The sequence below is a fragment of the Mastigoproctus giganteus genome, chromosome 2 (genome assembly GCF_048544385.1).
Source record: "Mastigoproctus giganteus isolate SK-2022 chromosome 2, ASM4854438v1, whole genome shotgun sequence".
NCBI lineage: Eukaryota > Metazoa > Arthropoda > Arachnida > Uropygi > Thelyphonidae > Mastigoproctus > Mastigoproctus giganteus.
Window position 1 is genome coordinate 117,707,613 of NC_143576.1, and position 27,243 is coordinate 117,734,855.

Consider the following 27,243-nt stretch of genomic DNA (forward strand, 5'->3'; position numbering starts at 1 on the left):
AGTTAAGTGGTGCTAAGTCACGGAGATAAATCACTGTCTTGCTATAATTAGTTCAAAGTTGGTTTAAATCCATGTTAGTGGGATTAAGTCTGGTTTCATTTTCCAATTTACACAACGGAGCCCTAAGACATCAAAGTCATCGAGGAATAAATATTTATCTAATTTTGTTTCTTTGGCAATTCTGTTGCCCTGATTGTCTCTATAGGTTTATATGCAACCCAGAGGCCAGCTGAAAGAGTTTACAGTTACATAAAAATAAAGAATCACACACACACACAAAGTAATTTCTACTATTGATCGGATAGCACCAATTCCACGAAATTATACATCACTAACATCAGCGCAACTGAACCGTCAAAATCGCCGAATTTAACTGACTTTATGCCTTTTTTTCTGCGACTTCAATTCCTTTCTTTCCTTCTCTTTGATATATTGCTTTCATCGACTGAAGGGTTGCCTTGGATACGGTGAACTTTCGTCGTTTCTTTTATTCGATCTTTTCGTGGCTTTTATTGGTTCGCTAACTCCAATTGAATGCTCAGCGAGATCTCTGCGGCCATGATGGACCAATTTGGAACGGAGATGTAGTTTGTCTCCTAGAGATAGTTAAACTGTTTCGTACCGTTTGAAACTATTTAAATAGCTCGCCAAGCACTGATAATATCAGCTGTGTTAATCCAAATTAACATTTTATTTTGTTCGTTTAAAACAAGAGCCCAAGTCCCATTCTCTCAGAAGAGGTTAAAATCAAACTTCGATAACCATCGCATCCTTTCTGTAAATACTAGAATCTAAATAGATACTATTATGCTCCTTCAGGTATAGGCATATTTACGTCCGACTAAAATTTGCATATACCATTAGTTCTTAGATGATAATACCAATATATGCAGTAATCATGGAAGATTTATAGTGACAGAAATTTTTTTTGTAGAAAATCTTCTGTTGAGGAAGGCTTGTAGTAAATTGAATGGGACTGTTTAGAACAGGTAGCTAACGCCATGCGGAATTACATGGTGTCTCTAATAAACTGCCTGTATTTTCTTAGAGTCCCGAGTTTCTGGGAGGAAAAACCATGTAAATTTCCTTAAACTAATTCAGCATTTAAGTAGATGAAACCATCCAAACACAGAATACAGTCTTCACAGGGCGTACTCTGCATTTATTAATCTCAGGGATCAGCCATAAGCTGCAGAGGCCGGGTGAATCTCTTTGGCCAGTGATGAGATGTGCCAAGGTGTGCAAGTATCTCTCGCAGATAGTGGTCTTCCAAGGTTTTATTTCAACCTTTGCATAGAGCACGCTCCAAGAAATGGTAAACGGGTTGCCAATCACCTGTTTAGCCATCTCAGGAGAGCCAGGGTTCAAGTCCAAGAACATCTTTCGCCAAAGCAAAAGTGCTTAACAAAAAAAAATATGTCGATCATCTTCAGCCTATGAAGATATGTTTGGCATATGGATAACAAAAGTGTCTTTCGAACAGATCTATTTACATTAAGAATTCGGTACATGCATACGAAATTTACCTGTATGAATATGAGAGGGATACGAATTTTCCAGTCTAATATTCAAGGCCTTATGCAGGTACAAGGGCTTACTATTCGCTGTTCTACTACACCTTCTGGAAAAGGCTTGGGTTCGAATTCCGTTTTGACTGAAGGAATTTTTGTGTATTGCTTTTACACCATGAACGAGTTAGTCGGTTTCGAGCGGTTGTTGCGCGTTTATTTTTCTAGGAAACGCTGATTTTTTATCCCGCAAAGGCAAAGGCAAACCGACTATGTAATATACCGATATTATATGTCTCGATATATAATGCATGCATCCAAAATCGCAAGGGGGTTGGTGAAACAGCTGTAGAAAGAGGCTGTCTGGTGAAAAGACGAGAGAGATCCCAATTTTAGACGCCTTTAAGAATTCCTTCAATCTCCGATGGGATTCGAACTTAAATGCCCAAAAGAACGACAAGTAGCGAAACTACTACAGTGTTAAAGATGGTGCAATCTCATAATAAAAGATTTTTTTCAGGTAAGAGCCTTTTTCGTGTATTTTACTTCTAGATATGTTCCATCATGATACAATTTCTCTTAATTGCTAGAGAACTGTATCACAGCAGCCACAGATTAGAGGAAAAGCTAATGTTTATTGAATCGGCTTCTGGCAGCGATGAGTTACCTCACCCTATTGAATGTTGATGTCACCTGATCAAAATTAAGCCCACTTCATCATTGATCAGATACCTCTACAATACAATAACATTCACTACTGTGTTATCCGAGGATTACCGACTGCTCATTATAGATCGTAGCTAGAAGCAACGTCGGATTAAGAGGGAAAGGAGAATGCTCTGATTTGATGGGATTTCCTAACTGAATCAAAGTGCCGAAGATAACGATTGTCCCATTCACCTCAAAATATCAGTAGGGCTTCATTTCAATTTTAGCCTCAATTTTCTTTAGGCAATAACTAAAAAAAAAAGGCACCTCCTAAACTTAATTCAATTCTACGGACATTCTTAATGCTACTTCGTAGGAGCAAGCTAGTGGCGCGCATGAATTATCTGAAGAGTTAAAATGTGTAAACTTACCTCAGGACAGCAAGACATGCTTGCATGGAGGAGGCGACAAGTCCAACACAAGCGAGGCTCTACAAGCACCAAGACAGAGCTACCAACTCAGCATCACCCTGGAAAGAAAAGGGGGTGGGATCAGAAAAAAGTGAGATTATATTGTGACAATGCATTTAGGAGAGACAATGTTTGTGAAGAAAGAAAGAAATTATCAATATGGCAAAACATTATGTTCAGAAGTAAAATACAAATATCAATGAGTATACTAGCCTACCAAAAGTATGCTGGCACCATCATATCTTAAACAACAAAAGTTTCAATAAACAAATTAAAAGTGCAAGCCCAATCTGGCTCGCATCGATCCGGCATGGAACATTTTCGACCAATTCTTTGCAGGAAGCAGAAAGAATTGAATTTGTACTTGCCAGTTCACCTATAAAAGAGGGGCATATTGGCCACACCCTGATGCAGTATTCCAGATTCATCAGAAAGATGTTCGATCGATCCGTGTATGGATCCTGGGTCAGTGAGTTGTTGGGCTTAATTTTTCTGAAACCACGCTTTATACTGATCGCTGGTGGGATGGGAAGTAACGGAGCACTACCACAAGAAGCAACCGTACACCATGACTCCCTTTGTTTCGAGTTTTTGCGGAAGCTCACATTAATTAATTAATTTTTATTGTTCGTAAAAGGTACGGTACAATGGAAAAATATAATAAAATATAGTAAGACAATACTCGTAACACTGATAATTATTAATAATAACAATAATTATATCAGAATATCAAAATTGAATCAATACAGTCCAATCCAGGAACAGATACCATGTGAACCACTCCTCCATACATCTAGATTACAGGAATTCGTATTTCGCAGGCAGAATAGAGTGACACAGATCGAGTTTTTCGCAGATCAGAGATATATTTTACAGTTCAAATTCGTGTCCCCTACTGGGTGGGGAACAGATCACATGCTTTTGTTAAGATCCTTCTCCTGTACTGCTTGTCGCAGGGAAACCGGTACAGATCAACGTCCACCGATTGTATAATCGTCAACATTTGTGTGGGAAGAAATCTTTCAGTCATGTGTAGTCTCACATGGGTCAAGCACAACTGTGGCTTTGCTCTCAGGGCAGGAGGAGGAATTCTCCAGCAGATCACGTCCCAGATGTCAGGGGAGGAGATCTTTCCCGTGAGCATTTTCACAGTGAAGGTTAGACGTCTCTGTTCCATCTTCACTGGTAATCATTCCAGACCGAGAGCCATGGCTATCGCAGTAGTTCACTGCTGTGGAGGTAACTGAGACTTCCATGTGGGCCAAGTGGGCAGGAGCAGCAGTGCGTAGCACACGCTTCTTGATTAGACTGGGGTTCGAACCCGTGACGTCGAAGATCACCCCGAGATCACGATGTTTTGCTAAACCTTTGACAATTTTCCCGTCATCCGTAGAGTGAATGACTGTCGGGCTTCAATGAAAAGACCATGCAAGCGGACTTGTCTGGATTGGACATGTGTTTATGTATTATTGTTAATCTTCAGACCAAAGAAGCCGACCGGGCTACGCGGGTGGGTAAAGTGCTTGCCTAGCAACCCAAAGGTCGCGGGTTCGAATCCCGCCTCGGGCTTGGATCAGAGTAGAAAAAGCAAAAACCTTCGGAGGTGCAATATGGCTACAGAAGCCGATGCGCCAACAACTAACAAACAAACAAAAAAAAAAAAAAAAAAAAAAGAAAAAAGAGTTTAAGGTAATTTCCTAATTGTGTAAGGTTGCTGTTAATTGCATATTCTATCTCTTACACGTTATTCGAAGGCTTTATTGCGGTTAACATCTTCAAATCGTCCGCATACGATACCATGTCGGTCCTATTGTTTACTAGAGGGACAATAATGGCAGTAAACAGGAGGCCTAATAAAATATCCCCTTGCGCCAACCCTGTATTGATATTCCTTTGATAGGTCCGGCAACCCACAGTTAGTGTAATGGTCCTGTTGGTTAGTAGCCACGTCAGGAACTTGAGCAGTTCGTCTTCAATATTCTAGAAGGATTGGAGCTGTTTTACGAGTGCCGAAATCCTGACACTGTCAAACGCCGCTTCCAAATCCAGGTAGGTTATCACTACTGTAGCTCTTTCTTCAAATGCAGTGATGATACGGTTGGTTGTCAAGTGGAGGTTACTGATCGTTCTACAGGCATTCTACACAACCACACTCGACCTTCTAATCTGAAGACTGTAACGCCACTCCTCGCTTTGTAGGACCTGTTTCCACTGTTCCATGGCCTAAGAACAATAGGCCAGACATCACTAACAGGAAATGCGGTGTTCACGTGAGACTTGTAAGGTAGATTCTCTGCCATTAAAACCCATAACGCGCAACTCCATATGTATTATGCATGACATTAAGGACACGACTGTGGCATTGAGTGGAATGTGTTTCTTAGGCTAGCAGGTCATTTGTCATGATCTAAGACACAAAGTCTTACAAGGTAAATTAAATATAAAAATAATTAAAGAAAGAACGCTAGGTGATATTGTAAACCTTACAAGAAAACACTTAAAGTCATAAAATTTAAGATAGTGGGTCTCACGTTAATGGAATTGAATTAAGTAGAGTTTGTACTTAATGTAGGGACATTAGAGGGAGAAATATGATCGGTGTCCACTCCCTAAGAGCAAGCGAAGATAGCTAGATGGAACAGTGGGTGGTCAGTGGATGGAGTTGCAAAGGAAGGAGAGCTCTAGAGGTTACAGTAGGGGCCAGCGGGGAACGGTCCTGGTTTACCGTTAACAGAGAAGGCTTGGTCAATTTTTGGGGCGAGGTAGGTCAAGTAAGTGGACACAGATGTTTTCTGGATGGTTAGGGAAAAATTCGGAGCTGCCGGAATTTCCGGTCACCTTTCTCCTATTGCAGGTCACGTGAAATAGGCAAGTGAGAATGGAGATGATGATGGGAAGATAGAAATGATTGGTTGAGGAAAGGAAGGGAGTTATGAAATTTTGAGAAATAAAAAGGGAAGAGCGCGCGAAGAGGGGAGGCGAAAAGAGGAAAGTTTTTTCGGGAGGTGAGGAAAGTTCTTTCGGAGAAGTGATGAAAGTTTTTTTTCGGAGGAGTGATGAAAGTTTTCTTTTGAGAGGTAGGCTAGGGAAACAACCCCTAGAAGTAATTCACCAGTAGAACCAATTATGGTGAGTCGGCTAAACTCTGAAAGTTAAGTAAAGTATGGTGAGTTGGCTAAACTCTGATAGTTAAGTAAAGTATAGATAGGGAACTTTCTCGAGATGGAAAGTAGAAGTCCTAAAACGCCCACCGAAAAATATATTTAGGAGGAAGGCGAGAGATGATGCTTACGAAAGTACACTGGGCAGCCCTGCACTCTACACAGAGAAATAGAGTAAAAGGAAGCGACTTCTATTGAATGATCGGGCACAGCGAAGGAAAATATGATACCAGGAAGGATCGGCGGAGTGGATAGTATCCCTGGCAGATGTTTACAGTTCCGAAGCTGAAGGAGAGAAATCTCAGACTGATGGTGGACTCCAATGCAGAGCGGAAAGACACAGGCGCAACATTTTGTTAGCGGGAGGATTCAAATCCCAGAAGTAAGTTTCAAACAGTTTATGTACCTATATATATATATTTGCAAAGGACTGTAGGAAGATTAGGAAATTTTAAATGAGATTGTGAGAGCACTTTCAGTAAACTCAGTGCATGTTCTGTAGTTGATTTAGGAAATATTTTGAACTAGTTTAACGTAGGATTGATTATAGTTATGGTATAATTACAGACTAATTAATGGAGGGAAAAATAATAATTTTTGGACGGGTAGAGCAGATAGAGTTGTATGTAAATTTATACAATGTTAATGAAGTAGAGAAGAGGCGCAATTAGTCGCCTAATGGTGAAATTTACTTGAGAGAATCAAGAAATATATAAACCGATGTACATTTCAATAACGGTAAATTGGTTGTGTGTTAGGGTGAGACTAGACTAGAATAATTTGTGAAGTGGGCATTAAAATTCCAGAAGAAGAATTGTAATAACCATGGATCGAAGAATGTAGGATTGTGCTAAATAAGTAGGAATAATAAACACAAAAAATGTCAATTGTAATTTAAGAAAGAGTTAAGTTAAACTGATCGTAGGAGAGTGTTAGTAGTAGAGAGGCAAGAAAATGATGATGTATGGAAGACCTTAATGGCCAGAATCGTAGTATTAATGTAAAGTGAATGATGTGTAATGATTTGCTAAATAATCTGTTTGTATATATGTAATAAACCAATTATATATATATTATATATATATATATATGAGTCGTGTCAGTCATTTTGAACACAGAGCCTAGTGTCCGGGTGAGGAAATTAACATTACTGAACCCCCCCCCCCCGAATCTAGAATCTTCTGGGAGTTAATAAGTCAGGGGCTACGTGGGAGTTGTGAAAAAAGGGGGGCATAGTAGAGTTCATTGAAGAATTGATTAAAATAAACCTCAAATAAAGCTTCAAATAAAAATAAACTAATAAGAAAATTAATATTAGATAAACAACATTACCCCAACCCCCACAATGATTCGATTCAACAGTTATAAAAAAAAACAAGCACATTGCTAATCAGTCAGCTTTATCTTTAGTTGTGGATGCAGTAGAACCATCTGGTCGTAACAGACGTGAAAGGATAGTTGGAGACCAGTTGCAGCCAATAGTTTGACAAGAGACCAAATGGCTTTGTCGAAATGGTAGTCCAGAACAATGGACTATCATATCGACAATAAGCAAGTTTTCTAACCTTAGTCCAGGGTGATCAAAATTTTTTGATCACCCTGGAAAATTTTTGCATTACCACGACTTACTAAAAATAATAATAAGGGGCACGATTAGCCCAGTAGTTACGAATCGCGAAAGTCGCTTCATCGTACCTACCTCAACCAGGTCAAAGTTCAGGCAGAGAGGGGCGTAACCTGGTGTCGCTCTGATGCAAAAGCCAAAGCTAAACAGGTACGCCTCCATTAGACAGATGAAGATGAAAAGTAGAAATATTGAACACATAAGCCTAAGACTCATAAAGTGAATTCGCCTCAGGAAAAACCCTTTGTGAGGGTTTTCCCTGAGGCGATTTGTTCAACATTAACGCCTTTCAACTCCACATATTTTCTAAGCTCCCCAAAACCAGGCTTCTATTGCTCTTATGACGCCTTCATTTTATACAAATTTGAGACCCTTTATTAGTATTATTATTAATTTATTTATTTTTATTTTATTTATTAATTTATTATTATTATTTTGAGTTTCTGGATGAAGTACTCCGAGAGTACAAGATCCGGTGAATATAGGGAATAATGAAGAAGCTTAGTTCAATCAATTTGGTGTGTCTGTGTGTGCATGCCAGAGCACTGTCCTGAAACACAGCACTCTTCGGGTAAAGTTTTCTGTGTTTGGCCTTCAATTTGGTCTAAAAGTGAGGAATAATGTCATCAGTCATCGTTTTATATCCTTTTCCCGATAGTCAGTAAAGAAATTCCCATTTGTCCCAAAAGACAGAGGCCATGATCTTCCCAGCAGACTTTTGGGCGCCGAACTTTTTTGAACGGGAGTGAGGAGCCATTGTACCTCCACTCCTTCCACTTTTCTTTGGTCTCAACCATAATGAAGCAACCATGTTTCATCCATGATCACAATTTGCGCCAAAAAATCACTGGCACCAGCAAATCGACCACAGAACACACGCAATTTATAGACATATTACACAGTGTAATATGGCTAAAATTGCTGATGCGCGTAAAGCCCTACAACAACCAACCAACCAACCAACCAACCTCAGGAGATGTAGCTAAACTTCGTAAGGCAGCTAGACGCAGCAGTGCGGCAAAAATCCCTTAATTATGCATTCATAAAGAGTTGTGTAAATATATTTTTAATACCATATAACCTAACACACACATATATATATAATATATATAGATATATATATATACAAATTTGTATATATATATATAGAGGGTGTCTCAAAAATACACGGCATAACTTCAGAAATGAGTTCCTCATAGGTAAACAATAAAAATATTTTATATCAACATAGTTCCGGAAATGCTTGGTTTCCGAGTTTTGAAGGTCTGTCTATGACACTTAACTGTTCACATCACCTTATAGTAATTGTTCAAAATGTCCACCTTCTGCCTGAATACAGGCCTCACATCGACGTCTCATGGACTCGCGAAGACGATGCCAAATTCCTGGCATGTTTCGTATTGTCTCACAACCTGCCACAATTCGATTGCTGAAAGTTTCCACATCAGCTACCGGAATCGAATACACCAATGACTTTAAATGACCCCACAAGAAGAAATCTAGTGGGTTTAAATCAGTGAGCGTGGAGGCTAGGCAGCTGGTCCACCTCTACCTATCCAACGACCAGGAAACCTTCGATTCACGTAATTGCGGGCTAGGTGGCTGAATGTGAGGGAGTGCCATCGTGCATGAAGTGGGCTTGTTGACGACGAATGATCAGTGGCGTGTCGTCCAAGAAATCAGGAATGTTGTTTTCCAGAAAGTTTCTGTATGCCTGCCCTGTGAGTTTGTTTGGAAGTACATCGGGCCCAAATAACTTATCACCAAAAACACCCACCCAGATGTTGAGGCTGAACCGCTGTTGATGTGATGGAAGATTTGAGTGTGGGTTTTCCTCAGCCCATACATGCTGATTGTGAAAGTTTTGGATTCCGTCTCGTGTGAACTGTGCTTCATCAGTGAATATCACTAAAGCAGGAAAGTGAGGAGTTGTACCACACTGCTGCAAGAACCACTGGCAGAACATTACTCGCGCAGGGTAATCTGCTGATGACAAGGCCTGTACCCGTTGCAGATGGTAAGGATACAGTTGGTGTTCTCGCAACACTCTCCAAAGAGTCGAACGTTGAACAGCCAGTTGCATTGCTATTCTGCGTGTGCTGATTCCAGGAGTGGCATACACAATATCCAAAATATCCTCCTCTACTTCAGGGGTCGTAGATCTAGGTCGTCCTCTGTCGGCAGCAGGAGGTGTAAAGGTCCCGTGTTCACCTCGGGTATCCATCGCCGCCTTCAATCGTTTTCCTGTCTGGACATCTTTTCTGGGAACCTTTCGTAGTACAAACGACAAGCCTCCAGAGCATTGCCGTCCGCCAAACCGTACATAAAGTGCATATCCGCTTGCTACTGATTTGAGTACATGGTCGGAATGGAAAACCACCAGATTCTGTCAGTACCTTGTAATGAAGGAAATCACCTGCGGGAGATAAGCCATTCCGGTTAATAACTCAGGAACCAAGCATTTCCGGAATGATATAAAATATTTTTATTGACTACATATGAGGAACTCATTCCTGAAGTTATGCCGTGTATTTTTGAGACACGCTGTATAAAGTCTGTATATATTGTTTTGGGACGAGCCTACGTGTGCGATATTTGTAACCCATTGTGCCAGTGGTACCTTGGACTCTATAAAGTAAATGACACTTAGCCATCGCGGGATGGTTCCTTTGTGCAAATAAGGTGAAAATAATGATAAAATACTCTGTAGCGTTTCTGTCTGCGAAGAGTAGTGACCATTACTACAATCCAAGACTTTATTAAGAGGCTGATATATATATATAAAAGTTTGTATTAATATGTTGAATAAAGAATGCATAAATGGATGTGAAAGTTACACAAAAAGTGCCAGTATCTAGAAGAGTGCGGAGAGTAGTAAAAGAAGTGTAGTAGATTTGTGAAAGGTGAAAGAATGTTAACGTTCTTTCACCACCTTTCACAAATTTCACCTTTCGCAAAGATTTAGTTTGAAGAAAATAGAAGATACAGAAGCGAAATTATCGGTGAAATCTTGATCATATCACCAGAATTACTATAAAATGCGAACTTTATTTATATGAGAAATGTAAATAATTTAATGCAAAAACATAAAGCAAAGCAAATTGTAATGACAGAAAAAATATGTAGAACAACAACCTGTATTTGCAATTTCAATATTAATTTAATATCGATTTTATTTTAAAGTTACTGCTATTAAGTAAATGTAATTTTCTAAACAATTTCATTATTTTAAATCTCAAAAATTTGTATAAAATTGTACGCTGTATTTGAAAAATATATATTTGTACACCCTCCTAGCCCACTGGCTGTTCAGGGGGTGAACCTAAGGTTAATAAACAGATGATGATGATGATAATAATAATAAAAATACGGTAAGTTGCTATGTTGTGCCCTCTACTGGAAAGTCGACGAAGCACTTGTCACCGAAGATCCAATATGGAGTGAGCAAACTCATTGTATCCCAAGATCAACCACATTGAGGTAGTGATGTCATGAAGTCCACCCATTTTCGAGAGAGAGAGACTTAAGTCTTCGGATGTACCCATTACTGCATTCGACAGTACGTAATTCCCAAACTCCTTCGACCAAACAGAGGGCTTGTTTAGCGGAAACATGACCTTTGAGAACAACGGATCCGGTACATGTAGCCAATGCACGCACAATTTTTCCAAAGCACGAGGAGCATTTGAGGGGGAGGAGGGGGATGTAAAAGGGAGAAGACACTGACAAGAAAGATCATGCCAGCGGACGCTATCTTCGAAGTAAGGGGAGGAGTTGAAACAGCGTTCGTGTCACGCGACAGACAGATAATATATGGGGCGAACAGGAAGCACGTGCAGTTGTTACAACAATGGCACTTAGCCACGCAGTTGCCCGTAGCTTGCCGTAACTACACCATAAATTATCTCCGTTTCCCCACCCCCCTTTTTTTTTCCAGCTTCTTGTTTTCTTGTAAGTATTTAAAGAAGAGCACGTGAGATTCATTCCCGTCGGAATGGAAGGGTCCGTGGGAAAGTCAGTATTTTACGTTGATCGTAAATCACTCCCTAGTGTAATTTAATAAAACATTTCTTTCCCGACAGCCCTCCTTTTATAAGGTAAACTGGGCCCAGCTCTGCTTTAATAACAAGTGATTTTATTATTTTAAAAAAAGTATTATGGCTTCTACTTCCAACTAACGAAACAGCATATGAATATTGCAGTAATGTGTGTGACTTTTCTAATATGAAAGGCATTAGAAAGTAACATTGTATCAAAACATCACATTACGTAGGGACTAACTGATTGCCATCTATCGGAAGCGTTGGAAACTAATCTTTGTATATACAGTGTTTTAATTCTAGTTTTGTATTGTTTGTTACTGTTTTGTATTTTCCGTAACTCCTAGCGTTCTCACCTTTATTTAGGGTCTGTATGCCCCGTGTGTGATAAACGTGTGTATATATAAATAAATAAATAGCTCCAACATAATTTTTATGTTATGTGAACGGAGGAAATGAACATGAAAAATAAACATACATACAGCATTTTTTACTCTCGGAAAAGTATTAAATACAGTATATGAAACTTCAGTTATATCATAATTTTAATTAATTATTACTAATATTAATTATATTATAAAAATAAAATATAATAATTATTACGTAATATGGAGTTAGCAGGACTACCACTCTCTCTCTGAAGTACCTGCCCGGCAACCCAAAGGTCGCGGGTTCGATTCCCGCCTCTGGCTTGGATCAAAGAACTGCAAAAACCTTGGGAGGTGCAATATGGCCACAGAAGCCGATGCGCCAACAACTACCAAATCAAAAAAAAAAAAAAAAACTCTCTCTCTCTCCAGTTAGCAGAATTGAAACTACGGGATGATTTTTCATTCATCATTTTTTATTTCTTTTCTTTCCAGTTTCGAAAACTTCAAAATTTTCCGTACCGGCAACATCTGCACAGAAAAATATGGAGATTTGGTTGGCAACGTTGAATTCAGTTGCTCTTCAGCTTCTTCTACTGTTCAGCTGACGTGAAAAAAATAGTAGCGCACACTGAGCAGTAAAAGTATTTATTATAAGGAATACTAAAGAAGTGGGGATTCAATTGTTTCGTCTCAAAGAAGATAATGACAACACTTCGGCGTGTGTGATGACAGAAAAACCAAACAGCGTTGAGGTTAGTGGATCAATCTGAAAGAACATTCAACGTTTTAGACAAAAAGGAAAGGAACGGCGTATTTCAGTTTGCCAAGGAATTCAGTGGCGTATTAGTCCTGGCAGGTAGCTCAGTGCATATTAGCATTTTCTACCTCACCCGGGCCTTTTTTACCTCACATTGGGTGAAAAAGGCCCGGGTTCGAATCCAATCAATTACGCAAGGAATGTTTGTCAGCTTTTTTCACAATGTCTCAGGCGAGGATAGAAAAGTTCTCCCCCGAAAACCTTTCTTGGGATGCGCCTCCAGTTTTTCAGGAAAGAGACAAATCGACCACAGAATACACTCAAATTACAGATATGACCCCTAACAGCCTTAGTTGCCTTGGCGCTTAACAGATACACACAGTACACTCTTAGAAAGAGAACCTGACATTTTTATTATAAATTTTTTTATTTTTTTAAAATAATAAAATTTTATTTAAAAATTAAATTTAATTTTAAAATCTTTAAATTAAATTAAATTTTTCATATATATAAAATTTATTTAGACACATGAGGGGGCATCCCCCTCATGTGTCTATGCAAGAGGAGGGATGCCGTCAACATTTGGTTTGCTCTATTTGTGGGCCATGAATGCCTCAATCAGATCTCCTCACAGGTGCCTAGCTTCCAGAACAGTTTGCAGAACTGAAGCCTTTCTTGGTAAGGTACCCTTTTGATGCCCTCCTTAATCTTAATTTCCTTAATTCCAATGGATCCACATCCTTCCTGAAATAAGGCTTCCAGACATGTATTTTAAGGTGTTGCCTGATCATTGTCTTATACAACAGGATAATCTTACCTTACCTCCTTATCCCTGTTGTTAAAATTACTGTACATCATTGACAAAATCCCATGCGCTGTCTTGGCAGCCTCTCTACATTGTCCAGTAAAACTTCATTTGACTGCACAATTACCCCCAGATATATATATTTTTTTTCGTTCTCCATTATCCTCATTGTTACGTTATTCTTGGATTATTTTTTTATTTCATCATGGAATAAAAGCAACTATAGTTTATAGTAGATTAAAGACTACATTATAATTATTATCATAATAAAAATAGTCTTTTATTAAATCAGTGCAATCATTTTTGTGATATACATTATCTTTCATTGATGTTAATCAGTTTTGTTTTTTTTTAGCTATCTCATAAGTTTTAAAAATTTGCGTTAATATACTGGTGAAATGGCACAAAGAAGAGCAACAAGATCAGGCATAAGTGTATGCTGACCAAGAGAGACTTGGGTTTTTTTTTTTTTTTTCAATTTCATCACCTGTGAGGAAACTTTATTTGAGTATTTGGGGCCTTAAATGGATTGGGTTGGCCGAATGCTGATGCATCCTTATCTTCTTGAAACACACACACACACACACACACACACACACACACACACACACACACACACACACACACACACACACACACACACACACACACACACACATTAATTTGAATTGGATGGATGCTGGTTAGGCATGCAGAGGTTTGCGTTCACCCGGAGAGTGTGCGACTGTTAAAACGGGTTTCTATTTGTTGTGGTAGAGGTTGGTGGTTTGGGGAAGGAGTGGATAAATTGATGGAGGGGAAATAAACACAAATGACGTGTTTATTTCTTTCTTTCTTTTTTTCTTTTTTTCCCTTCTGCTTATATTGTATAAGTTGGCTTTCATGAATCATTTTGCCACTACTAATGGTAATTCAAAAGTTACACATACTAGTAGAAAATCTGTGTAATGTGAGATAGTTGGAAGCAAAGGTATAATGGGAGTGGGAGTAATCTACAGATGAAGACTGTGAAAACAAGCGTTCAATTGCCCCTAACTGATTGGAGCAAGTGGAAGGGAAACTCACCATGGGCAAAAAATTTAAATCAATTAGATGACTGCTATCTGTATAGGCATACTAGGGAAAGTACTGTTGCAAGAATATTCTATACCTGATCAATACCAATGACCCAGATGACATAGTAGGGCTGACATTAAAGAAGCCATTAGCAGGGAGTGATCACGGAGTTTTAAGGTGGACAATGAGGAGAGAGGTAGCAGTTGTTAAGACATAGGAATGGGTTTTAATTTCGGAAAGGAGATTATGGCACCTGTCAACTGGGGAAACGGCATATAGAGGCAAATACATTAGAATTTATGTATGGTATACCTTTAAAGTTATAGGCAGAGAAGCATTGAAAACCTATGTATATCACTAAGAAAATATAGCATGAGGAGTATGCTGAGTTGGATGAAGACGTAGGTGGCCAGTCTAATAGAGCAAAATAGAGCCAGTCTAATAGAGCACAGGAGAGTTAGAGAGCAATGAAAAGATAGAATCTACAAATTAATCTGTAATAGTACCAAAGAAAGGTTAGGTTTTCAAAGGCAGATTATGAGAAATTGATGGCTAAGAGAGCAGAAAATGGGAACAGGGTGATTTTCACATATGTTTCTTCTACATTCACATTTTTAGCCAGAGAGTCGTTATTAGACAAAGGCGTCCTCGCAGGTAGTTGAGGCTGAGAGTTTGAATAAATTGAAAGTTCAATTGGATAGTTACTGTATGAGGAGAGAAGCATACAATTTGTATTTTCTTATCTACTTGAGGGTTTTTTTTTTTTTTTTTTTTTTTTTTGCCAGTGTAGCAAACGCCTGTGGCTTCCTTGCACTATATAACAAATACTATTACTATGTGCATGTAAATAAGCAAAATGCAAGATTTCTGGCTCTGGATAATCCACACGTTATTGTTTACAATCCATTATGTGTACAAAGGATCGCTGTGTGGTACGCATTCTCTGCATTTGGCATTTCTGGGCCAGTGTTTATTGATAGCAACGTCGCACGTGACGTTTACTTCAATATCAGTCATTTCGGACAGTTGTGTGTGTGGGGGGGGGGGGCTATGACATTGACGTGGGTGATAACTGGTTTCAACAGGACTGTGCGCGACTCCATCTGCAGGAGTTGTCCTGGAGTTCCTAAATGAAATTTTTGACAATAGGGTGGTTTCTAATCGCTACCTCGTAGTGTATTGCAATGGACTACCGTGGCCTCAAATATAATCTGATCCCATGTGAATTTTATTTCAGGGTTATCTCAAAGACAGAGTATTTCACAAGAATCGTTGAAGAAAGCAATTGAAGGTGAAAAGAGATTTTTTCTGTTTGAGCAAACGTTGGAGCATGTTCTTCGAAACTTCACACTCCGACTGTGACACATTATTGATAAACTTGAAGAACGCACTGAACATGTTGTGGCATGAATTTTCCAGTGTTGCTAAATATAGTTCGAGGATTAAATTCTGTTTCTGCAATATCTTTTTTGCACTGATATTAATTAAATTCAATATCAATGCAACGCTTTGTGAAGCGTTGCACTGATATTGCGACACTTTCAATCAAACGACAACCTTTTTGGTGATGTCATTTGTTTTAAAGATTTATCTGCTATTTACTTAAAATATGAGACAATGGATAAATAGCAGAGGCAACTGCAATACCCTCTGGTTTCAAACAAATGTGTTTGAAGCAGTGCAATTCATTAATGCCAGGGAAACTCGTTGTGAAAGCAAAGCAGAGGCACGTATAGGGCCCAATTTTTGGTTGCCTAAAAATGCCCTAGAAACATTTCGAAATAAATAAAAATTTGATAGCAATAAGGGCTCCAAATTTCCACAGCGCCTTAGGCCCAAACTTATCTAAATGCACTACTGGTTCGATGCCACATTAGTTATACCTTACTTACGCCACTCACGTTCCCGCCAATGCAGCCCTAGTAGTAGGAAGAGAATAGTATGTAATCGTTGACCATTTGCAGAATAGTGACTTGGGAAAAAAAGAGTAGTCTCAAGTATTATTTAATAATTTTTCTGTTTATACTGGCACAATATGGCCCAAGAGGCCCTTGTGCCAAAAAACCCAAATACAACAACAACAATCTGTTTATATTCTTGAACGACCACACGATCAGAGGAGTTCAAAGGATAGGAAGAATATAAGAAACAGCACCGTATTTAGAAGTCACGGACTTGAACCCCGGTCACTCAAAATACGTGTACTTATGCACCCTCACGCATGACCACTCGCCTACGGCTCTGCAAACTGACCCCGAAAAACTGGAAAAATTTCTGGTAATCTAATAAAGGGTAATAATATTGATCGATCAGCAGTATACTGTGTGGTCTGGAGCAATTAAAATTGGAAAATCGGAAAATTATAGACCATTTTCCATTGGTTCCGGTGTTTGTACGAGTGTTTTTAACAATGATTAATTATTAATGTGCTCAGACGTGTAATTGGCAATTAGCATCTTAATGTTTTGTAAACAATTTTTTTAAGAGTTAAACAACCGGTTGCCTTCAGCTTAATTTTGAAAAGTAATTCATCAAGCCGAATGACAAATTTGAGCATGGTCCGAAGTCACGTTAATCACTTGCTGTTTCTGTAGGGATCTTCCAATTCCCTTTAGCAACGTAAAAATCTTACCACAAAATGATCTTAATTGGCTGCTTTAGTGCTCTCTTCAGGGGGAAGGGGGGGAAAATCTGAATTTATTTTAAAATTGTTTCATTTTAGACATATAAAGTCCTTCATTTGTAAAATCCATAGAAATTGCGTATGGATAGGTTAATGACACGTTAGCGGAAACAAAAAAAAAAAAAAAAAAATATATATATATATATCTGCACCACTAGATGGCAGCACGTTTTTGTACGAAGAATTTGAATTGTAGTTCTCAAGGAAATTGATATACTGTAATTCCAACAAAATGGTAATGCTGTACTGTAGAAATTGATAATCGACTGTCACCCTTCGTGGATCAGAATTAACTTATTGAGTGAATTTATTATTCTGTGGAGCATACACTTACCACTTCAAAGAAAGACCAATAATTCCAATTAAAACCCATATTTTTATTCAGAATAGAAAAAAAAGGATTTTAAAAGAAAGATAAATTTAATGAGCAATGGCATTTCTTATATTTGGACTGTGGCACGGGTGATCTGGACAGATTACTGTTCAAGCGATAATTATGTAGGGACAGAATTAATTTATTTTATTAATATTTGTTAAACTATACTCCAGAATGACCACAAGGTCAGAAGAGTTAACAATTAATTATTTCAACCATACAATCAATAATTATTCACGGGGCTTTTGAACCATGCTCCATTCAAACATATATGCTTCTGTACTCTCGTGCTTTTTTTTTTCAGGGAACGTGTTGGTAAGCGACAAATATGGCTGCCCTTCGAGAATTTACATCTAATGTGGTTGATAAGGTCAGTTGGTCTACTAAAGTATTTTCTGGCATGTTTTGACTAGCGCTATCAGTGATCAAGCTGCAAGTTATGGGATCAATGCTCCTTTTTGACATATTTCTACTTTTTCATAAAAATATAATAATAAATATACATACAACAAACAAATACATGCAAAAAAATATATTAAGCGTCTCTACTTCAAAACTACTTCAATACAAAAAAACTTATTCTATTTCTTTCATTAGCTTTTCTTTTTTGTTTTAACTCTGTAATATTCATATACAGTATACATATTTTTGTTCTGTTTTTTCCATCGCTTTTAGCTTCATAGATTTATCATTTTAACAGTCTTTTTATCTTATATTAAATATTCAGTTTTATCCTATATCCAGTTTTTATTTTATTTATGTTCGACTTAATACGGAAGATTGCCGCCTTCTCGTTCTCATTTCCCAAAGTTGCCGGACTTGGGCATCTTCAGCTTTCAAATTTCTCATGGCTGAAAGTGCACTTCCCTTCCATTTTTTTCTAGGGCATCCTCGCCTTCTCTTCCCTTCCCTTGTGGTATCCATTCATATATAATTTTAGGCCATCTCACTTCATTCATGCGCAGCAGATGTCCAAACCATCTCAACCTCCTATTTTCTATTCGTTCTACAATATCTTTATCTGCGTGCACACGTCTTATTTACTCATTCGTTATCCTCTCTAGCCTAGAAACCCTAGCACACCGACGTCGGTAATCCATCTCTAGGGCCCTAAGCTTATTTTTGTCACCTTCTTTCAGTGTTCACACCGTAGCAAAGTACCGATTCCACTAACGACTGTCCGATATGATTTTTAGTTATATGGGAGATATTTTTGTCCCACCATAGAGTTGAGGGCACTAAGAATCTTCCTACTTTGATGAATACTTGTTTAAACTTCCTCTTTCCCTAATCCTTTCTTAGTTAATCAACATCCAAGATATTTGAAAAAGTCAACAGGTTTTAGGTGTATAGACTGTGTAACTTTCAATTCATCAGTCTGTTCCGCTGCATTGCTCAGGTATTCTCTCTTCATAAAATTGATATTGAGACCCCATTGGTCATATGTAAGATGCAATTTTCTCAACATGTATTCTAAATCATAAGCTTCTTGTGCAATGATAACCTGATCATCGGCAAAATTTAGACTCCAAAGATATGTCATTAATTGGTATCCCATTACATAACAGCTTCTTTTCCATTCTTGTAAAGCACATTCCAAGAAAACATTAAACAATAAAAGTGATAGGCTACATCCTTGTCTCAGCCCCTTTGTTGGATAGATTGTGTTAGATAAAGTATTCCCAACTTTAATATATGCCACGTTGTTATCGTACAATTCCCTAATCACTTCCACAAGCTCTGGATCAACCGACATACAATTTTGAAGGGCTTTCCATAATTACTTTCTTGGAGCGGAGTCATAAGCCTTTTCTAAATCGAAGGCAAAGAAGGTATCTTTATTCTTTGCTTTTCTTTTCCCCACCAGTTGTTGTAAAACAAACAGATTGTCCACACAAGAGGGACCTGACCTAAATCCACTTTGTTCTTCACTTATCTTTTACCTCCTCTCGTAATTTTAACTGAAGCACTTTAGAGTATAGTCTGGACATAGTGAAATTAACATTTAAGCCTCTATAGTTACCCTGATCCAGCTTATTTCCTTTTTTATATACGGTTGAAATATAACTTACTTTCCATTCATTTGGAATTTTCCTTAGCTGTATACATCTGTTAATCAGCTGTGCTATCAGACAGAAAAGACTTGGTGGTCCATATTTAAATAGTTCCATCGCCATGTTTCCAGGGCCTGGAGATTTTTTGTTCTCCATTAGTTTTGCACAGTCAAGGACTTGATGATTTGTAATTTCTATTTCCCTTTTATCTACTGTTGGAGGGGTAACTATGCTCTGATATTGAGATCGTCTTTCGTTTAGGAGGTTATTATAATGATTTTCCCAAGTTGGCATATCTATAAAGTTCTTATTCGATCGAGATTCATTTGTTTTCAGTGCTCTCAAGTTTCGCCAGGCTTCGGTTGACTTGTTCCTCCTAATGAACTGTCAATTCCTTGGCATATGTTCTCCATGCTGCATTCTAGGATTTAGCAATATTTCTTTTAACTGTTCTATTGCACCTTTTGTATTCTTCTCTATTCTCCTGATTTTTATTGATTAACCATTTGTTATAGGCTCTTTTCTTTTCTTTCACCAAACTCGCGACCTCCTCATTCCACCAATTCTGTTGCTTATACAGGGTGATTCACTACCAGTGCGACAAACTTGCAGGAGGTGTAGGGGTCACAAAGACGAATCGGAATCACATAGCATTGCAGGGTCCGAAATGCCTTCGTCATGCGGTAGAGGACGTTGAACGGGAGATAGCATGAACAGCGATCCCACTGGAAGTCAGCATTTGCGAACCGGTTCCCGAGGCAGTAGGATGAACGAGTATTCAAACGTTGAACTGGGCGACATGCACCTCGCGTATGGAGCTGCGGACTGTAACGGGCGCGCCGCTCTGCGCTTGTACCAGGAACGTTTCCCGCACAGGCGTGCTCCTCATCATACGATTTTCGCACGCATGCACAGAAGGTTACGTGAGACTGGTTGTTTCACGAGAGGTACCATGAATCGAGAGCGAACGACGAGGACGCCAGACAATGAGGAGAATGTCCTACGTCTTGCAGAAGGCAATCCGAGTACGAGTACTCGAGCGATAGGCCAACGATTGGGTATTTCACAATCCACTGTATGGCGGATACTGTCAACAAACCAAATGAGTTCATACCATCTGCAACGCATCCAATCATTGGAGCCTGCAGATTATTCACTCCGGAGGACTTTTGCTACTTGGTTTCTTCAACAGAGTGCGGCAGACAGCGCTCTGTATTTGCTGCGTCCGTATTTGTTCACGGATGAGGCAAGTTTCACAAGAGAGGGAACCTTCAATCAACATAACGCCCATTTGTGGGCTTTGGAGAACCCCCATGGTACGCGAACACGTGCAACTCAACGCCGTTTCTCTGTCAATGTTTGGGCCGGCATTGTTGGAAACCACCTCATTGGACCGTACCTTCTGCCCCCTCGTCTGGACGGTAGGGCATACTTGATCTTTCTACAGCAAGTCCTGCCCGAACTTATTGAAGAAGCACATGTTACTCAGTCGTTGCGCCGCTCAATGTGGTTCCAGCATGATGGGGCTCCCCCACATTACACCAATGACGTCCTCCAACACCTAAACGTTACATTTGGACAGCACTGGATAGGTCGTGGTGGTCCGGTTCATTGGCCTGCTAGATCGCCGGACCTATCGAGCCTGGACTTCTTCTGTTGGGGTTAAATGAAGACATTGGTGTACGAGACCCCCGTTGATTCAGTTGAAGACCTCGTCGCTCGCATGTCTGTAGCTGCCGGGGAGATTCGAGACACGCCAGGAATCTTCCAGAACGTTAGGGATTCCATGCGGCGGCGCTGTGAAGCCTGTGTGACTGCTTCTGGTCGAACTTTCGAACATCTTCTGTAGCATGGCTTTTTGCCAATGTAAAACTTGTCATTAAAATGATTTCTGTTACACTAACTAGTTGCTGTTTCTGTTCTTTTTCTTTGCTTCTTTGTTCACGCGAACTCCCGCATGACGAAGGCATTTCGGACCCTGCAATGCTATGTGATTGGTCTTTGTGCCCCCTACAACTACTGCAAGTTTGTCGCACTGGTAGTGAATCACCCTGTATTTGTGATAAATTAGGCCTAGTGCTTCGTTAGCAGCCTTGGTTATGGCGGTTTTAATGCTGTTATATAAGATATTCGCCTCTTCTATTTCTCCAACGTGAGACAGGTGGTTCTGGAATCTTTTCTGGTAAAGATCTTTAATACTGTCATGAGATAGTAGAGTATTTTATTTTATTATTTTTTAAAATATTCTTTCATATATACCAGTTGAATTTATAGTAGTTATTATAAGTGGATATTTTCCCAAACCCCGAGGTCTATTTGGATAATCAGTTTAATTATTTTTATTATTTCAATGGCATTCTACTTTTCCAGTTTAAGAACAAAAAATATCCCCAAGGGCATCACATCACATCACTTTAGAACACTTACTGAGCCTGGTAAAGTAGTTATGGTATTGTCAAAAGGATATCCCTAAAACTATTCAGCATTACTTAAGGTATAAAGAGTCAGATGCTTATAAACAAGATGAGAGTATTTATGCTCTGTATTTATTAAAAACAAAAGTGGAGCGGGTTGGCTAATAAACAGATTCATTAATAAATTCATAAAAAATTATCATCACAAAATATCAATAAATTAATGAAAATACCAATAAAAATATTCTGTCAGAAATTTGTTAACTTCTTTTAGTTTATCTTTTTTTAAGGCGCATTTTCAAATGCGTGAGGCACTTGTTGCCTTCGCCATGTCAGTCCGTCTGCATGCAACACTCCCAGTGGATCGGTTTCAGCAAATTTCATATTTTGTCTTTTAGAATGATCGCACCAAATTTAATTAAAATGTAAAGAATATAAATATGGTAATTTTTAAATAAAATTGAGTTCTCTATACAGTATATATAAATGGAAGCATGTTTAGGATTTGCGGCCATTACCAGAGAAGGAAAAAATTTCATTGAAACCAAAATTTCAGCGTGTGATCTCTTAGTAATTGTAAACGTTTTAGGATCAATTTCGATTCCACACCTCCTCACCTCCCCCCCCCCACTCTCCACCACAGAAATATATACAGAGTGTTACAATAGTATGTGCAAAAAAATCTGAGACATACTGTAGAGTCCATAATTAATAAATAAATAAATAGACATATAAATGCGTGCCAAATTCTGAACGCTTACGGAACTGCAGTGATTTGAATTTTAAAAAATAGCTACGGAGTTTTGAGTGGCAAAACCAATAAAATGAATAAGACTACGTAGACTATGAATAAACATTTTAACAGAAAAGTGAATGTTTATTCTTATTTATTTTTTATTATTATTTATCATTCAAAACTCCTTAGCTATTTTTAGGCTTTCTCTTTTGAATTTTCTGTAGGTCTAGAGGAAGCTCTCCTTACGAGACAGGAAGTATCTTGAAAAAGTGAGATGCTATGCGTAAGAAAATGATTTCAATTCGGTACAGTCATGTAATGGAATTCTGATGATTATGCATAATATATGAAGACACCAACGAGTGATGGAAGGAAATATGATAAGATATTACTTGAAACTTCAAATGGGAAAGCAGATTACATATTTAAGTGTCCTTTATAATAAAAACATGTCGCACACTATGAAAAACGACTTCTGTAAATTCTGTGCAGCGCTTTTTAAGTACGAGTTGGATGTCACTTAATGATACCCAGATAGACAGATGGGGACCAGAGGGAGAGAGGGGAACGGGGGTGAAGAGTACACGGCCTGGAGAAACTTAGTTTTTAATCATTTCCGAACCTTTTCGACGGCAGCAGCTATAACGAGGGGGCACCATAAAGGACAAATAACGGTCATGCACACATAGACACAATTAATGTCCCCGCAGATTAGACACGCTTTGTGGGTTCGAGGCTTTCATGGTTTGTTCTAACCGGAGCTATTTTTGGCTGACTTCATAAATTGTCGATCACGTGGACGTAGCGATTGTTAATGACGGCACAAGCTCTATTGTTTTATTTAGAAAATGTCACCAGTCCGCCATGATTTAGAGCACTAACGCTGCCTCTCTTTCCAGTCGTGACTGCAATTTTTTACGATCGGCAATTTCTTTTTCTTCGCGTCCAAAGTTTCGAGTTTAATGGACAACTCGGGAAAGTATTGAATGTCCCGGTTTTGAAGAATGCCAGTAAAAGTGATCTAAAATTACCTACTGCTGTTATAACTTTTGAACAACTTGACGTCCAGGTGTCGGTTTGCAGATTTTTTTGTCGTTTTATGTCGTATGAGACGCCACATTTTATGCGCTGGTGGTTAATTATTGGACTAGGCATAAGACTTAATGATGGGAAGTTTCTTTTCTTGTGTCTATTGTTATACGGAGCCTTCGGTATCTACAACACTCCACCGTCGTCCGCTTTACACGTAGAACAAGGCAACAAAACAAAATTCACAAAACAACCACGATCAATATAATGTGATGCCAACGTTCATGTTCCTTGTACTTTCTCCCAGATGACACCTGCTTCATTGGTTGCAAGCTTAGTGTGGCTAAAATGTCCTGTTGTAGAGAATTGTCCTTCTCTGGAATAATACGTGTTTATTGCAATATTTGTTAGCAAGATAAACTGTCTTTTTTCTCTTTCAGCTTCTTCTACGTACTCTATTGCTTGTGATGCTAGAGGGGAATGCTGTCTTTTAATTAACTTCTTAACTAACGCCGGAATTCCATAAAGTTGTATTCACCCAGTCTACATCTTCTTCCACTGATTAGAAACCCTGTCCATGGTTTTACTGATGACTAACCCAAATAATCCCAAACTGTTCCGTAAATGTTGGCCCGTGGGTCATTCTCCTGCGGGCAGAAGAAATTTAGATAAATTCAGTCCTTTAAAACTCAATTCAGTTTTATTTTTTGCAAAAAAAAAAAAAAAAAACTCTACTCCCATGCTTATCTTCAGTAACATTCAGTTAACATTACTTCCTAATCTTTCTTGGCAAAAGCAAATCAATTTTTTTCCTCTGCATTATTAAAAAAAAAAAATATATATATATATATATATATATATATATACAGTATATATCCACGGGCGCTGTTCTTCTGAATTAGCAAATAATACCACCTCTCTTCGGAACACTTTCTTCAGCTGGTCAACATCCATTCACTGTCCAACTCCAAACTCACAGAACAAACTTTTCTTCTTCCTCATCACCCCTTCTATTTCTATAAATAAGGAATACGTCATAAAGCAGCAGAAGTTCAAAACCAGAACAAAATATACTCAATTAGAAAAACTTAATGGACAAATAAAACAAATTCATAAATACATCGAAGCTCTATATAACGACCCCCCCCCCCCCGGGAATGAAGGAGATGGTCGTTATATCGGAAGCATGTTATATCGATCGTTACAAAATCAGCAACAAAACAAGGAAAAGCTTAAATTTAATGTAATGCTACCAATACAATATAGTATAATCTTATTCATAATATGTACGACAGTATTAAACAAGAAAACTGTGATTAGTAAATTTTGCATTGATTGTAGAGTGCAGTAAGGTTATACAATTCAACTGCAAATTTCACTATATAGGCTATATACCTATCAAGACCTAACAAGAGAATTGTTTCATACTTGAAAATAATCTGTCAAAACACGTTGTTTCAATGGCAGAGCATGAAGGTACGCGATAGTAGTTATTTCACTTTCGCACTTAGGCTGCGCTTTAAAAAAATCGACGTACAAGTTCTAATTCTTGATGAGCATCTTTCACTGAAACTTCTTGTTCAACCACAGTTGGTTCCTCATTTTCATTACTACAAAGTTCAGAAGATTCCATTACGTCTGCAATGAGTTCCTCTTCATTCGTGATTTTACCAACTATGCTAATCACGAGGGTAATAATACGACTTACATGAGACCAGGAGAAATGAAATGTGGTCCATTCGCCTTCGTTCTTTCTGTCAGCACTGCTTATGGATTTCCAACTACGGAACTCCAAGAACAGCGTCAATAAGTATCTCGTGACCTCTGAACCCATCTCCGGCTCTGGAGCACTACTCTGTCTGGAATCGCCGCAAAAAAAAGAAAAAAAAATAATAATAAAGACAAAAAGGAAAAAATATATATAGTTAAAATAAAAAAAAAAAAAAACTGTAAGGAGAAAATATTAAAAAAAAACAAATTTTCAAAAATTCGTGGTCAGAGGTTAAACAGGCTAGGCTTGGTTCTATGCGATTCGTGCTCAGTGCTACATTTAGAAACTTTCCCAAAAATGTCAGTTCTAAGGAACCCGCAGATTCCCAGCACGTTTTTACAAGAGGAAATAAACTTTCTGGCATGTAAAATCCCCAGATATTTCACTCCTCCTAGCCACACTGTACAGTATATACCTTCCTCCTAAATGTGTCCCCGAAAAAAAAAAAAAAAAGCACTTTTTTATCAGAAATACTGAAAACTACGAGTGAATATATTTGCCGAGAGAGCTGAAGTCTCTTACTCTCATACTTTCGCCACTGCATTGTTTGACTTCCAAATGTTCCCCGCGCCGCGTGAAGGAGAGTAGATATGGCATTTGCGTGAATTCATTTCTTTTCGTAGTTTATTCTCCTTTGCTAGAAAGTTTAAAAAAAATAATAAGAAGGGAAGAAAGCAAGAAAATAGGAACGTGTTTTTATTTCACGGTCTTGTACGGGGAACGAAAATCAAACTTAGAAAGACGAACGTACGCATTTCAGTGTTATTACAGTTCCGAAACACGCGTGCGCATTACGCAGTTTACTGAATAAAGTCCAGCAGCAGCAGAAGAGCTCCGTAGATTTACAGAAGTATCTATAGCAGGGTTGTTTTTGGAATTTTCCCCACATGTACATACAGGCATGCACAGTGAAAACAAATTTTACAATGTTACAGTTGGAAACGCGTTCTTCTCCAAGAAACTGTCAGAAATCATCTATATTGTTTTGTTGTTTGTTTAATCATCTTTATTATTTTAATCATCTATATTGTTTTATTGGTTACCTGAAAGATAAAGCAAAATGAGAATCATGCGCCAATCATTTGCTATGTTATGGGAAATATGCAGAAAGCTGTAATAATTTCAGCAGATTAATAATATTTATTTATATTTATTAATTAATCTTTATAAATGTTTATTTTTAAATATTTATTAATAAATATTTATATACGCAAATTAATACACATTTTCTAAAGTATGTTTGGGTTAGCAATGAACTATCTTCTTTTTTAGGTTTGCAACTTTTGTTTGTTTCTTGATTATTTTACTTTATTATTTAGATAATCACCCCAATGCAATTAAAACCATATCGGCGTCGAGAGACGTCTATAATCCGTTAATTACGTGTGTTTTTGTCATTTGAGAGATAATCCTCCCCCCCCCCCTTTTTTTTTTTTTTTTTTAATCCCAGAAGCACTGCAACCCTTGCCTGGGCGCAGGGAAAAAATATAAATAAATAAAAAGTATAAATCCCTCTCATCTAGGTGAAACTTGATCCCAGGCCTTTTTCCACGCTGGGCTACCACAACAGCAAGCTCGTAACGATAGCACCACAAAATGCCACTAGGTGAAGGAGATCGTTTCCCAAAAAGAAGCTCTGCTGCTCAAGCCGATGCCCAAAAATATAAGTTGAAACTTACGAGGGCTCTGTTTAGATTTCTGCTGTGGGAGAAAACAAAGGTCTCCGTTTCGGTTAGAAAT

At 38.3% G+C, this 27,243-nt stretch overlaps 1 protein-coding gene across 4 annotated transcripts in view; it reads right to left on the bottom strand.

Moving 5' to 3' along the window:
- LOC150089519 (glucose transporter type 1-like) overlaps positions 1-27,243 on the bottom strand; it is a 1,237,972-nt gene that overhangs the window by 752,114 nt on the left and 458,615 nt on the right. For all 4 annotated transcript variants that reach the window (XM_090368637.1, XM_090368634.1, XM_090368635.1 and 1 more), the window contains one exon: positions 2,588-2,685. In XM_090368637.1, coding sequence (XP_090224763.1) covers positions 2,588-2,605 — 18 coding nt within the window. In that variant the 5' untranslated portion in view covers positions 2,606-2,685. The remainder of the gene's footprint in view (positions 1-2,587; positions 2,686-27,243) is intronic.